General features: G+C 45.0%; 1 protein-coding gene and 1 non-coding gene across 2 annotated transcripts in view; one reads left to right on the top strand and one right to left on the bottom strand.

Annotated features, from left to right (window-relative positions):
- Positions 1-10,142, bottom strand: part of LOC126485062 (protein prickle-like) — a 103,772-nt gene extending 93,630 nt beyond the window's left edge. The window contains exon 1 of the mRNA XM_050108663.1: positions 9,648-10,142. Coding sequence (XP_049964620.1) covers positions 9,648-10,142 — 495 coding nt within the window. The remainder of the gene's footprint in view (positions 1-9,647) is intronic.
- Positions 10,143-13,798: 3,656 nt separating this feature from the next.
- Positions 13,799-13,871, top strand: Trnaa-cgc (transfer RNA alanine (anticodon CGC)). Its single transcript has one exon. It is a non-coding gene; the product is annotated as a tRNA-Ala (tRNA).
- Positions 13,872-14,198: the final 327 nt, after the last annotated feature.

The following is a 14,198-nucleotide window of genomic DNA, read 5'->3' as shown; positions in this document are numbered from 1 at the left end:
AAAGTGCCACATAAAATCTTTCCTTTAGCGACTCCCACTGGAGAATTATGCTCTCTCATCGAATGAAGAAACACGTCAAGAATGGTAGTCTTGATGATAGCCTCTAATATTTTTTTCTGCTCATCTGCAATGTCAAGTTTCTCTCGTGAAGTTGTGATCTTATCTTACTACATCAGTCTTTTAGATTAGAGTCGTGTAGCCAGCAGGTGGGGTGTTGTGATGCATAATGGTTTTCTGCAGTGAGAGGAGAATGGATCATAAATTGCCTTCCTCTTTGACAGCTACCTCTGCCGCCTTGGGCACAGCAATGCTTTGCTATCCAATACATGTAGGCGTGGTAAAGGTATTGAGATGATATCTACTTCCTAGAGACAGCGGCTGTTAATACCCAGGCAGCACCGATTACTCTGTTAAGGAATACAGGGTGAACATTAATAAAACTGCAGAGACGTGTTCCGGCGAAAAAAGGTGCTATGAACATGTCTCTGGAAATGGACGGTGTGCGTGCAACGACAACAAATCGTTCCGGAACACAGTACAGAGCTGCACTGCATCCACGTTACGATAGATGTTCAGAGTGGCCTCCGTGAGATTGCAGCTAACAGGGACAGTAGCGGTTGTCATGCAGGAGAGACAAACTCGTACTTTGTCTTACACCGTGTTGGCGGGCCACTTGTCTGGAGCTGGTACTATACAGTAGTGCGCGTCATTTACGACGGCGGCCGAGTTAAGGTTCGTTCTGCGCATCTGACGTCACAAAACACAGTCAGCCAATGAACAGAGGACGATGTTGCCAGAGCTCGACTGCAGTGCAGAGCACGGACGAGTGTCTTCAGTTTTAGAAATGTTCAGCCATAAATAAAGTAATTGAACATAAACAATGTCTTGATAGCAGACTTCCTTTTATAGAAAGTTTGGAAAAAGCAGTCTTTATACCAGTTGCTTCATATTCTATTAATTAATTAAACCAAACAAGCAGTAAACCTCCTAATTCAGGCGATAGCAAGAAAAGGTGTTTCTATCATTCTCACGAACCGCTTTTTCGCAATGAAGAACAGCGGTAATTGTTTATTTCCTAATGTACTTCGACGAAACGTGAGCAATTCGTAGTCATACCAACAGTGTTTGTCGGTATTTTGCGTGATATTTTAGAGTACTCCAGGACTTTCGTTAAACGATGAGCTGCGTTAGCGTAATGGTTAAGGTGTTTGGCTGCTATGTGAGAGGTTCAGGGTTTACCCCTTCTTCGGTGCATAATATATTCTTATATTTAAAAACAATATCGAAGTGTCTTACTTCACGAATTTTATTCGTTTGAATGTAATTTTTTGAAATTTCTAGTGCTTTGTCCCTTCATTATAATCATAATAAGTTTTCGGTTTTTCTAATTTTGTCCTCCCATATTTCTTTTCAGAACAATTACAAACAATGGTTTTTGTAAGGCCACAGTTTTGTTTAATGTATTTTGTCTACTTCTTTTTGATTGATTGAAGTGCTTTAAAATGAAGTCAAACGCGCCCTGTGTAAATAAAACTTTTATTACAGACGCGAAAGACGGAATATTTCTCAATATTACACACGTCACCTATCTGGTACTTAAATTAAATGAGATATTCTTACACAGTAAATTTTATATGAAATTTAGGTATCTTGTCCACATTTCACTCTCAACATTGTGGCAACTAAAATCGACCATACGTAAAGTATACGCTATGGACTTTTACCTCTGCAAACTCTTCAAAATTTCGTGCAATGGTTTACTACATTTAATGCTGCACAATAACTGCGTTGAACATCGAAACAAAACAAGTCATTTATGGGGGGAAGGTATCAGTCAAGAAGATGCCTAAAAATCAAATTTTTGGGCCAAATAGTCTTTGTGAAATCGAATGATAAGTGTGTCGAAGCAGTGGGAACACCATGTGTCTGCACAGGCGAACAGTGCAGTGATGACAAAATCGCGCACAGCGCGGAATGCGGGGAGCACGTCTCTGTAGCAGCGAAAGGGCTAATGCGGCCGTGGTGGCTTTACTTCATGAACTGCACGCTCCCCCCCCCCCCCCCCTAAACGTAAGTTCGCGAACTATACTATACTTTACTATGGCGCTGCTTCTCTTGGCGCGTGCGTCGTTTGCAACTGGCAACGCAGCAATCTCCCGCGTCTGGGCGGGTATGCGCGAGTCGCCAAGATAAAAAGAATTAAACTATAGGATTCGTCTCAATATCCTGTAGATTCCGGTCCTCCAAATCTGGTGTACGCACAGTCCGCCGCCTCCCAGCATCTTCGTCTGTCTGAAAGGACCCGTGATAACACAAACTCCAAAATGGGTTTGAATTGTTGTGTGATGTGGTTGGTGTCTGTGATGGTTCATGTTTTGGTATAGCCGTGCTGCCGCTCGACCGTTCCCATCTGCTTGGCCGTACACAGACACCATCTCGGCTTGTTCGCGACGCCAATACCGGACCATTTCCGGACACACTGTAAGTAGGCTGTTTATGTTTTCTTATTGGTAACGCCACGTAGCGCTCTATATGAAAAATCACTGGCTGTGCTGTGTGCAGTCTGTGGGTAGTTTGCATTGTTGTGTGCCATTGTAGTGTTGGGCAGCGGCAGCTGGATGTGAACAGCGCGTAGCGTTGCGCAGTTGGAGGTGAGCCGCCAGCAGTGGTGGATGTGGGGAGAGAGATGGCGGAGTTTTGAAATTTGTCATGAACTGCTATATTTATATATGATGATATCAAGGTAAATACATTGTTTGTTCTCTATTAATATCTTTCATTTGCTAACCATCCCTATCAGTAGTTAGTGCCTTCAGTAGTTTGAATCTTTTATTTAGCTGGCAGTAGTGGCGCTGCTGTATTGCAGTAGCTTGAGTAGCGAAGATTTTTGTGAGGTAAGTGATTTGTGAAAGGTATAGTTTAATGTTAGTCAGGGCCCATTCTTTTGTACGGATTATTGAAAGTCAGATTGCGTTGCGCTAACAAAATATTGTGTGTCAGTTTAAGGACAGTCGTGTATAATTCTTCAAAGGGGACGTTTCAACACGTCCATAGGACATTTTTTCCTCCTTTTCCAGTCTGGAATCCGTCCCTCCAGTTTGTTGGTTTTGTTATTGTTCACCCTGTGTACAAGTGGCTGACTGCGGTACTGAGAAGATATATCTAATGGTTATGACATGGTTCTCCAGTCAGTTTTATTAATATTTCAATATTTTACTTTAATTTTTTAGCCAACTGCTCGAATGCGTTCTCACAGCTTAAAGAAACCGTTGTTAACAAACTTCATGTGAAGAATGATATAAATCACATCACGACTGTTACTCTGGAAGTGCACTTGGATCCACCTGAATACGACTCTAATGTCTTCCCCTCGCCGCCGCAATAGATGGAAGAGAGACGCTTGCCGTCATATATTCGTTGTATGTTTCTCACCTCTACAAACCGGTTTTCCCGTGTTAATTTTGTCTTAAATATGTATATAATAGAAATGGGGGAACGGTTTGGTGGTGCAAACAGTTTTCCGGACTAATTTCGTAGGAGTAAATTTCTCGAGGTACAAGATGAATGTCATTTTGTCACGATATACCGACGAGTTTCCTACCCATCTTCCGGCCATGAGTCAGGATTCCACAGCGGGCCTCTGTTTATGTATTGTGGGATACATTTCTCCATTCCCGAGGCATCGCGTGTGAACCAACCGCGCCATCCAAAGTGGAATGTGGTGAATGATGGCGACACCGGAGGGGGAGATGAAAAAGGAATTCACTAGCTATCGAGTGTACATCGTCCGTTAACCGTCCGGACTGTTCTCAACTTTGAGCCTTAATGAAGGATTTCTGCTATCGCAACATTCCGTAAATATCTTAGAAGGAAGTCGCTGTCTCCGTTGACTTATCATCAATACCTCTCTCTCTCTCTCTCTCTCTCTCTCTCTCTCTCTCTCTCTCTCTCTCTCTCTGTCTCTCTCTCTCTCTCTGTGTGTGTGTGTGTGTGTGTGTGTCTGTGTGTGTGACGTGAACGCTTTATTCGCTTCAGAGTTCGCAGCGATAGATAATGAATAATGCTACGTTTAATCGATTTACTGATACGTTTATTCACGGCTTGAGGTAAGACTTTCAAGTATTGTCGACGCCATCTCATTACAGACATGATATTGCCTTGAAATTGTCAAAGATAATGAGGGGATTCATGAGTGACGCTATTGAAAGAACCATCCTAGCATTCACATGAAGCGATTAAGGGAAAGACCGAAAAACCTAAATGTTGCTGGTCGAACTAGTAAATGAACACCATTACTACAGAATTCTAGCCCGCTGCAGTACCTATATGATATTTTCATACAAATCGTGAATTGCTTCGCGTTTAGGAAGACACTGTTATGCATGAACTCCAACGGTTGGTGTGAGTCCGGCACGGAATCTTAACTATTGCGCCGCGTCACACGGTGGCTTTGAACGCAGGACATGTCAGGACTCTGTAGCCCCAGCGTTTGAATGATAGAGCTCGATATGTCTTTAATTCAGTGATCCGGGTGGAATACCATCGTAACGTTAGGTTTGTTCAGGATACTAGCAGTCTTAACGGTGGTCAGTCCTGCGTAGGTCAGGAAGCACTAGGAACGGAGACGACGTTGTACACACGTTAAAACCGATTAAGTATCAGTCTTTGGAGGAACGTATATGGACAAGTCAGATTATCGCTTACCACCTTGAATCCTGCCTAGTCGTCAAATGTGGGGTGTCTGGCAGACCTGCTTTCTCGGATCGCTAGACAACATTCAAGCGAATCGGATTAATGAGTTTTACTACGAAAGGAAAAAGTACAATATTTAAATTTGTGTCAAACAGATGTGTCGCAAGCAAAGCGCGACAGACAAAATAAGAAATCTCCTCAGTATAACAATTCCATGTTTGAGCTACATAGAATGTACGAGCAAAGTAATGAGCTTTGACGCTTCTGCTCAGGTCGCTGGTCTTGAAGCTTCTCGTAGAACTGGGCCGCGGCCTGTCGGGCGCTTATCTTAGGAAACGATTAACATCTCATTTCTATAAATAATTTAATAATAATTATGATACATTAACTATAAATTATTTACAAATCAACCCAAATCGAGACAAGTAAAATAAATACTAAAATGTGAACGTATGCTTTCCTGGCGTATACAGCTGGCGGAGAGTTCTCGGGCTTCCAGCCGGGTGGCGGTGTCTTCACACTGCGACGTTTCGACGAGTGACATACATGTCATCTTCTGCCGAAGACAAAAGATGACGAGTATGTCACTCGTCGAAACGTCGCAGTGTGAAGACACCGCCACCCGGCTGGAAGCCCGAGAACTCTCCGCCAAATACTAAAATTTTGATAAACCCTCCTCGTATAGAGGTCGTTGTCGTCGCGTTGTCGTCTTGGAGAGGGGTCGGTCAGCCTGCAATTGTCAGACGTCTTCTTCACAGCCCTGTCTGCTCTCTCCTTCCTGACTCGCGTGCTTTACGCCACAACATGCCAAATCAGCCCAAACGTGGAAATGCCTCGTCCGTAAAAAGTACAATGTGTGGGAATTCAGTTGCAATGGCGACCTTCTGCTAAAACCGGTGGCAGACGTCAATGAGACACGGAAGACCATCTGGATTAAGGGCTTGAACATTCTGAAGGCGGCAAGGGCGCAAACCATCTTTATTTCATATACAGCAGACCGTGGAATGGCTTACACCCATTTCACGAGTAACACTTGAAAGGGTCCTGTAGCCACCTTTCATTAGTCCGGTAGCCCATTTTCATTACCATTTCTCTTTCTTTTCCTCGTTTCTCTATTCTCTTTACTCTCATAGTAGTGTGATTGAATGAATGTGGTTGTGTGTCACGTTGCTAGACGGTGGCGTAGTCTGCTGCAGAAAGTCTGCGATAGTCGTACAGATTCAGCAGCAGTTGTACAGAATAGCCAACTCTTGTAGTGGTCAAGTAGGCAAAGAGGTTTGCGCCACTTGTGAGAAATCCACCTGCGTTAGGTTGGTGGCGGAAATGGCATCTTTGGGCTTTCCGGTCCACGCGGAGCGTGGAGAGGCTGGAGATGCGGAAGGCAATCTGCCGCCGGTACGGGAAGCGTCCACAGCTGTGCTCCAGTCAAAGAAGGGTGAGTTAGATTGACCGCGTGGCGCGTTGTTACTTGGCGAGGGGAGAGCTGTTAGCCTTTGGTCTCGCTTTTCAGATCTGGAAGATTGCTTTGCCTTGTCACAGCGAGGAATGCAAAACTTTGGCAAATTTTTCTTTTAGCAAATTTCTGTAGCAGATTTGGATCCGCCGGAAGAGCGCCACACAAAGGTGTCGATAAGAAGTGAGCACTCGCTTCTGTATGAATGTCTGTTTGCCTTCAGCTGTGCCTGCATAAGCTTTCACCTTTCTGAATATTTAGAGCCTTGCCTTATCGTAAATTTTCCTTGATTTATGTGTCTTTCGTCCGTGGGGAGCCAACCACGTGGTAGAACATTATAGTTGTTGGGCTACCGGTATCACTAACTGTCCGATCGCATGTTTGTTTTAGATAATGTTAACATGATTGTGTGATGTGATATTGTCGGAATTTGGCACTATACCTAGAAATTGTCTCCACAAACCACGTGTTATCAGGAATCGTGTACATGCCTCATATCCTTATCTTAGGAATAAATGATTTTTATCTACAATTTTCTCTTGTGTTCCGAGATTACGTTTTTGCGCCTAAGCCACTCACCTCGCAGCTTTCCCGTTAGCACATCCAATGCGTTTCCTTGTGCACAGGTCCAGTGATTAGTCTCCTCTTGTATTTTATAACAAATGCTTTAGATTAAGTCATATTTTCAGGTGTGTTGCTGGGAGCTGATCTTATGCAGTGTTCATGCATTTTCTATTTTATTTTAAATGTTTGATTGTCGTGAACAGCGCAAGGGCAATACTATTAATTACATCGTATCCACTGTGAGCGACCTCACAACGTATGCATTTTTTGTGAGTTTTTGGTCTGTGATCAAATTAATTTATTTTCCGACTCGACCAAATCTTTGATTAGTTGTATGGTTTGAGTCGGTGGCGACCCTATTCTTCTCACGTTGATTTCATAAGCAATAAGTATTTCCATTCCCAATAATAAGGAATAACCCGTAGTAACGTGGTTAGTTACACACTCCGCGAGATTGCTGAGGGCTTGTTTTGCAGCCGTGCAAACGCCTCTTCTTCAAACTCTGGTGTTGGCATTGTGTGTTGACTACCGTGTCCCTCAGGCCCTCGCACCTGTATCACAAAACGGATACATCGGGTTTCGTTGTAGTCCTGTAATGCCATTAGGATAGCTTGTCAGCGAACAACTCACCTCAAGTTGATCCATCTCTCTTACGGACTTACGGATGGCGGTGAACGTGCGTGGATTTGGTACACGACGATTCGGAAACCGCTGAACGTACAACGGGTGAGCAGCGACAGCATTTCCATTTGCCACCCTACAAGCACAGTGCGTTTCTGGCCTTTGCTCCCGAGAAAAGCGTTCCATTTCCCGTCCGCTCCGCACAGGACCAAACACTCTGACGCAAGGTGAACCAGACTCCGCTATGCGCAGAGGTCCCGCCCTATGTGCTACATCTTATCAAAGAGGTATTTGTAAGAATGGTGCCAAAAAACTAAAATGACAGTTGCATCAAATACGTCAACCTACATTTTGCTGAAAGGACAACTAATTAGGAATCCGACAGTTAGAATCGAGGGCTCACGAGTTCTCCGGCACCGAGAGGCGCGCTATGTGGGAGTCGTTACTGATGAAAGGTGGAACTTCGCAAAGCACATTCAAACCGTAGCCCAAATGGCCTTAGACGTGCTCAACAATCCCTGCGAAACCCTACATTTCAGCAGGATAATGCACGACCGCATGTTGCAGCACATTCTCCAGATCTCTCACCAATTGAAAACGTCTGGTCAATGGTGGCCGAGCAACTGGCTCGTCACAATACGCCAGTCACTACTCTTGATGAACTGTGGTATCGTGTTGGAGCTGCATGGGCAGCTGTACCTGTACACGCCATCCAAGCTCTGTTTGACTCAATGCTCAGCTGTATCAAGGCCATTATTACGGCCGGAGGTGGTTGTTCTCGGTACTGATTTCTCAGGATCTATGCACCCAAATTGCACGAAAATGTAATCACATGTCAGTTCTACTATAATATATTTGTCCAATGAATACCCGTTTATCATCTGCATTTCTTCTTGGTGTAGCAATTTTAATGGCCAGTAGTGTAGTATAATATAATCTTGGTGTTGCGGTTTTTCAGTGTATGTGTATTACTTTTACTTCACTTTACTTTACATGTGGCGAGGGCCTTATCGACCATACGCCTGCTCTATGAGCCTCTTCCACTTCTGCCTGTCCAGTGCGCTGTTTGTCCAGTTGCTGCTGCTCTTCACCCTCATTGTGTCCTCCCGAATGTTATCCCGCCATCTGATTCTGGGTCTCCCTCTTCTTCTCGTTCCATTTATTGTTCTGCAGAATGCCATGCTAGGTAGTCTATTCTCTGTCATTCTTGCTATATGGCCCGCCCAATTCAGCCTTCTCCTCTTGAGCATTTCGACGATGTTACGGTGTTTGTACAGCCCTCTTAATCCTTCATTTCTTCTTATTCTCCATTCCATGTTATTTTCGTCGTATACAGGTCCAAAAATTTTCCTTAGTACTTTTATTTCGAATATTAACAGATTTTCTTCATTCTGAATATTAATGTTTCACATCCATATAACATCACAGGTATAATGGTCGATTGATGTAACCGGATTTTGAAGTTACTGCTAGGTGATCTTTTTCTTAGAATTTTGATGAAACTAAAAAGTGTCTTGTTTGCTGTTGATAAACGGCCATCTATTTCTATATCTGTTCTGTTGTTATTACTAAAAACCTAGGTACTTGAAGTGGTCAACGGTCTTGAAATTGAATCCATCTACAGTCAGAGGTGCATCTTTTCTGGTTTTCTTACTTATGGGCAGGTATTCCGTCTTTTCTTCATTAGCATGTAATCCTGTTTTCTCAGCAATTTTGTAGTAATTTTGCATCATTCTGATTAATTCTCTTTTGGAACTACTTATTAGTGCTACATCATCTGCACAGGCAAGTCTTGTAATGTTCACATCCTGTAGCTGGATCCCTTGTGGACTGGTTTTAGAAAATTCTCTATCGATCTTCTCTAGGACAAGGTTAAATAAAATAGGTGAAATGGCATCCCCTTGTCTCAGTCCAGTGTACACCTTAACATCTTCAGTTTCTCCTACCGGTGTCTTTATGCGACATAAAGTTTCATCGATACAAATTTTAACTAATCTTATTAATTTTTATGGTATTTTAAATTCCTTCATTATATTTAGGAGTGTCTGTCGGTGTATGCTATCATAGGCCTTTTTAAAATCTACGAATAATATGTGGACATCTACATTGAATTCCCACGCCTTCTCAGTTATTTGTCTTAGGGTGAATAAGTGATCAAATGTGGAACTGTTTCTGCGGAAACCGCATTGGTACAGTGTATGTGTATATGTATATGTTTTTTAATTGTGAGAAGAGAGAACAACGAGTAGGTCGAAGCTTGCAGGTCGGCAGGCGCCCACCCTTTCGAAGCTTGGGGACGGAATCGCCGAGCGCTCACGACGAGAGTGCGTGTCTCGGGCGGTGCGGCGTTATTTTGCGCGAGCTCCAGGCGCTTGTTGACGGGGCGGTCGGGCGCCGGGCGCTTCGGCCGCACGCACGCGGCGATAGCGCGCCGTCTCTTCGCGCCCGCGCCTTCCCGACCACTTTGCGACTGCGTGACGCGCTGAAGGCGGCGTTTATCCTCCGGCGGCGTGTCCGCCGGCCGTGCTCTTAAAACCGACGCCGCTGCACCGGTCGTAAAGGCGTCGCTGCGGGCTTCTCTGAAAGGGATTCCTGGCCGCGCTCCATAAACAAGGCCGGCGGTAATTACCGTAATAAAGGCGCCACCGCCGGCGCCACGCCCAGTGCCCTGCGTGAGCATGCGTGCGGGCGAGTGCGTGCTCCGCGATATTAGCCGCCGGCCTCGCCTGCGGGGGCGGAGGGCCCTCCACCCTGAAACAAAGCCCGGCCGGGCCGGGCCGCGCCGGGTCGATGCGGCGCTCTTATCGGGCATTCTTCACGGACAATTGGCGCCCGCCTCCAGGCTGGAGATTACCCGCCCCCCCCAGAGGGCGACGTCCCGCCGAGATTCCGCTACCTGTCCTGCGCGTCTCGCCCGGATACAAACCCCGCACACGGCTTTTCTACAGAAGGCTCAAGCTTTTAGTTATCACTCCGTCAACTTGTTCCATTTTTGCCTTTCATACAGGGTGACAATTACTGAACTGTATGCAATAAAATCGTCATAACTTCTAACTGTTTGCGTTAGGACGTTCAGACTGCACGGGCATGATAGCAATTAGTATGCGCACGCGCCTTGTTCTGTTTAGAGACTTTCATTTGGATGCGTTCGTCAATAAGCAACATTGGCGCATTTAGGGAACTGAGAATTCGCATTTCGCAATAAAGAAGTTCCTTCACCCTCAATTTTCCTTGACTTCAGGAAGGCGTTCGATACAGTTCCGCATTGTCGCCTGATAAAGTAAGCGCCTACGGAATTCCCGGCGGGGTCAGGGATTTTCTCTGCCTCGTGTTGACTGGGTGTTGTGTATTGTCCTTAGGTTAGTTAGGTTTAAGTAGTTCTAAGTTCTAGGGGACTGATGACCATAGATGTTAAGTCCCATAGTGCTCAGAGCCATTTGAACCATTTTTGAAAGCCTATGGAATATCACACCAGCCGTGTGGCTGGATTGAAGATTTTTTAGCAAACAGAACACAGCATGTTGTTCTCAACGGAGAGACGTCTACAGACGTTAAAGTAACCTCTGGCGTGCCACAGGGGAGTGTTATGGGACCATTGCTTTTCACAATATATATAAATGTCCTCGTAGATAGTGTCGGAAGTTCGATGCGGCTTTTCGCGGATGATGCTGTAGTATACAGAGATGTTGCAGCATTAGAAAATTGCAGCGAAATGCAGGAAGATCTGCAGCGGATAGGCACTTGGTGCAGGGAGTGGCAACTGACCCTTAACATGGACAAATATAGAAAGAAAGATCCTTTATTGTATGATTATGTGATAGCGGAAGAAACACTGGAAGCAGTTACTTCTGTAAAATATCTGGGAGTATGCGTGCGGAACGATTTGAAGTGGAATGATCATATAAAATTAATTGTTGGTAAGGCGGGTGTGTGTGTGTGAAATCTTATGGGACTTAACTACTAAGGTCATCAGTCCCTAAGCTTACACACTACTTAACCTAAATTATGCTAAGGACAAACACACACACACATGCCCGAGGGAGGACTCGAACCTCCGCCAGGACCAGCCGGGTAAGGCGGGTGCCACATTGAGATTCATCGGGAGAGTGCTGTTTTTTTTACGTAAATGCGTCGCCACCATTCTCTCTCTTCAATGGGCACTCCTCATTCAGTTCTTAATTATTCTACATTATTGAGTTATACAGGTCCCTCTATATATTACTGTACATTGATAGTCTGCCATGGATAGATTCGAAATATTCGTTCTCGTCAGTTGTTGAAATGTACACACAAATACAACGAATGTTTTTTGCGGAATTTCACTCGCAACTAACTCGCTGAACTTCAATCGCAACTAACACTTTGTTACTTAATAAATCGCATTGCTCAGATTGCTACTGTCCGTCCACTCCGTTCATGTTTTCTTGTTCCTGCACCAGTGAACATCAACAGGGACTGGACACCCACCAGCAAGCACTATCAGTGTGTTTGGAGAAGCGAACAAGTGTTAGTTCCGAGTGAAGTTCTCCAAAACATGTGTTGTGTTGTGTTTGTGTGTATATTTCAGCAACAGATAAGAATGTTGAGGGAAATGTATATTTGCAATCTATGACAAGCTGCCAATACACAGTAATGTCGTACATATCCCAATAACGAAGAAAAATTAATAAGTGAATAGAGGGTATTCACTGACGAGGGATACCTGTGCTGATACATATTTCGGTTTATGCAAAAAAAGAAAAAAAAAGCCTGCATAACAGGCGTACAGACGGACATGAAATTCAGTTATTTTTGACTGGAAACAAGGCTGCGGCAAGAGCTTCAAAACGAAATTATGATTAATGGTCAGCACCTGTTGTATAAGATTATGATTTGCGACTGGAACAACAACAAATTTACGCTTATGGTAAGTGGCCAATCCGAATTGATGTGCGGGAAATTTCTGTAGATTCCAGGTAAATCGCTTCCGAATCTGTCAGAGCCGTTGCTGCGCGAGAAAAGAAAACATTTACGTAGCTGGAAGGGAAGGCGTCTCCCACTTGGCTCCGACCTCTTCAAGGTGCGAGCCTCGTCGCGCGAGAGGAAGGCGGGGTAATTTATAACGGCCGTCAAGCGATACATGACGGGGGAGCGCAACATGGAGGCGGCAATTTGGGAAGGCGCCGCGCGCCGCACCTGTTCCCCTGTCCGCCGCGCAATCTTTTTAACTTTTCGCCCCCGTGCGGGGTGCGCCGAGGTCGTGAAGCACTCGGCGCTGCAGTTATTGGGGCCCGCGCCAGCTGCGCCGTCGTCACGTTGCAGGCCAACGGAATTTACGTCTGGCGCGCCGTCGTATACCACCAGCTTCCATGCACTCCGTGCGGATAATGACACGATAACTCCTCGAGTCTACATAAGGGTTCATCCAAAAGACACTGTATTCAGTTTGCATTAAGCGGTCCAAAAAACGCATAGGTACCCATGTTCGTTTAGGTTGAGGCGTAGCGCCGTATAACGATCCTCCCTTGGAGGCGGTTAAGTGGGAGATGTGTCTCAGAGCTGGATAGGGACAGATGCTGACGCGAGACTGGACACGCAAGTAGTTTATGTACCAGCCGATTGTTGTTGTTGTTGTTGTTGTGGTCTTCAGTCCTGAGACTGGTTTGATGCAGCTCTCCATGCTACTCTATCCTATGCAAGCTTCTTCATCTCCCAGTACCTACTGCAACCTACATCCTTCTGAATCTGCTTAGTGTATTCATCTCTTGGTCTCCCCCTATGATTTTTACCCTCCACGCTGCCCTCCAATACTAAATTGGTGATCCCTTGATGCCTCAGAACATGTCCTACCAACCGATCCCTTCTTCTGGTCAAGTTGTGCCACAAACTCCTCTTCTCCCCAATCCTATTCAATACTTCCTCATTAGTTATGTGATCTACCCATCTAATCCTCAGCATTCTTCTGTAGCACCACATTTCAAAAGCTTCTATTCTCTTCTTGTCCAAACTATTTACCGTCCATGTTTCACTTCCATACATGGCTACACTCCATACAAATACTTTCAGAAATAACTTCCTGACACTTAAATCTATACTCGATGTTAACAAATTTCTCTTCTTCAGAAACGCTTTCCTTGCCATTGCCAGTCTACATTTTATATCCTCTCTACTTCGTCCATCATCAGTTATTTTGCTCCCCAAATAGCAAAACTCCTTTACTACTTTAAGTGTCTCATTTCCTAATCTAATACCCTCAGCATCACCCGACTTAACTGGACTACATTCCATTATCCTCGTTTTGCTTTTGTTGATGTTCATCTTATATCCTCCCTTCAAGACACCATCCATTCCGTTCAACTGCTCTTCCAAGTCCTTTGCTGTCTCTGACAGAATTACAATGTCGTCGGCGAACCTCAAAGTTTTTATTTCTTCTCCATGGATTTTAATACCTACTCCAAATTTTTCTTTTGTTTCCTTTACTGCTTACCGAGCGAGGTGGCGCAGTGGTTAGCGCACTGGACTCGCATTCGGGAGGACGACGGTTCAATCCCGTCTCCGGCCATCCTGATTTAGGTTTTCCGTGATTTCCCTAAATAGCTTCAAGCAAATGCCGGGATGGTTCCTTTGAAAGGGCACGGCCGATTTCCTTCCCCATCCTTCCCTCATCCCGAGCTTGCGCTCCGTCTCTAATGACCTCGTTGTCGACGGGACGTTAAACACTAATCTCCTCCTCCCCCTCCTTTACTGCTTGCTCAGTATAGAGATTGAATAACATCGGGGAGAGGCTACAACCCTGTCTTACTCCCTTCCCAACCACTGCTTCCCTTTCATGTCCCTCGACTCTTATAACTGCCATCTGGTTTCTGTACAAGTTGTAAATAGCCTTTCG

Source organism: Schistocerca serialis, chromosome 6 (assembly GCF_023864345.2).
Source record: "Schistocerca serialis cubense isolate TAMUIC-IGC-003099 chromosome 6, iqSchSeri2.2, whole genome shotgun sequence".
Classification (NCBI taxonomy): domain Eukaryota; kingdom Metazoa; phylum Arthropoda; class Insecta; order Orthoptera; family Acrididae; genus Schistocerca; species Schistocerca serialis.
The sequence above is the reverse complement of the archived record's forward strand: the minus strand, read 5'-3'. Positions and strand labels throughout refer to the sequence as shown.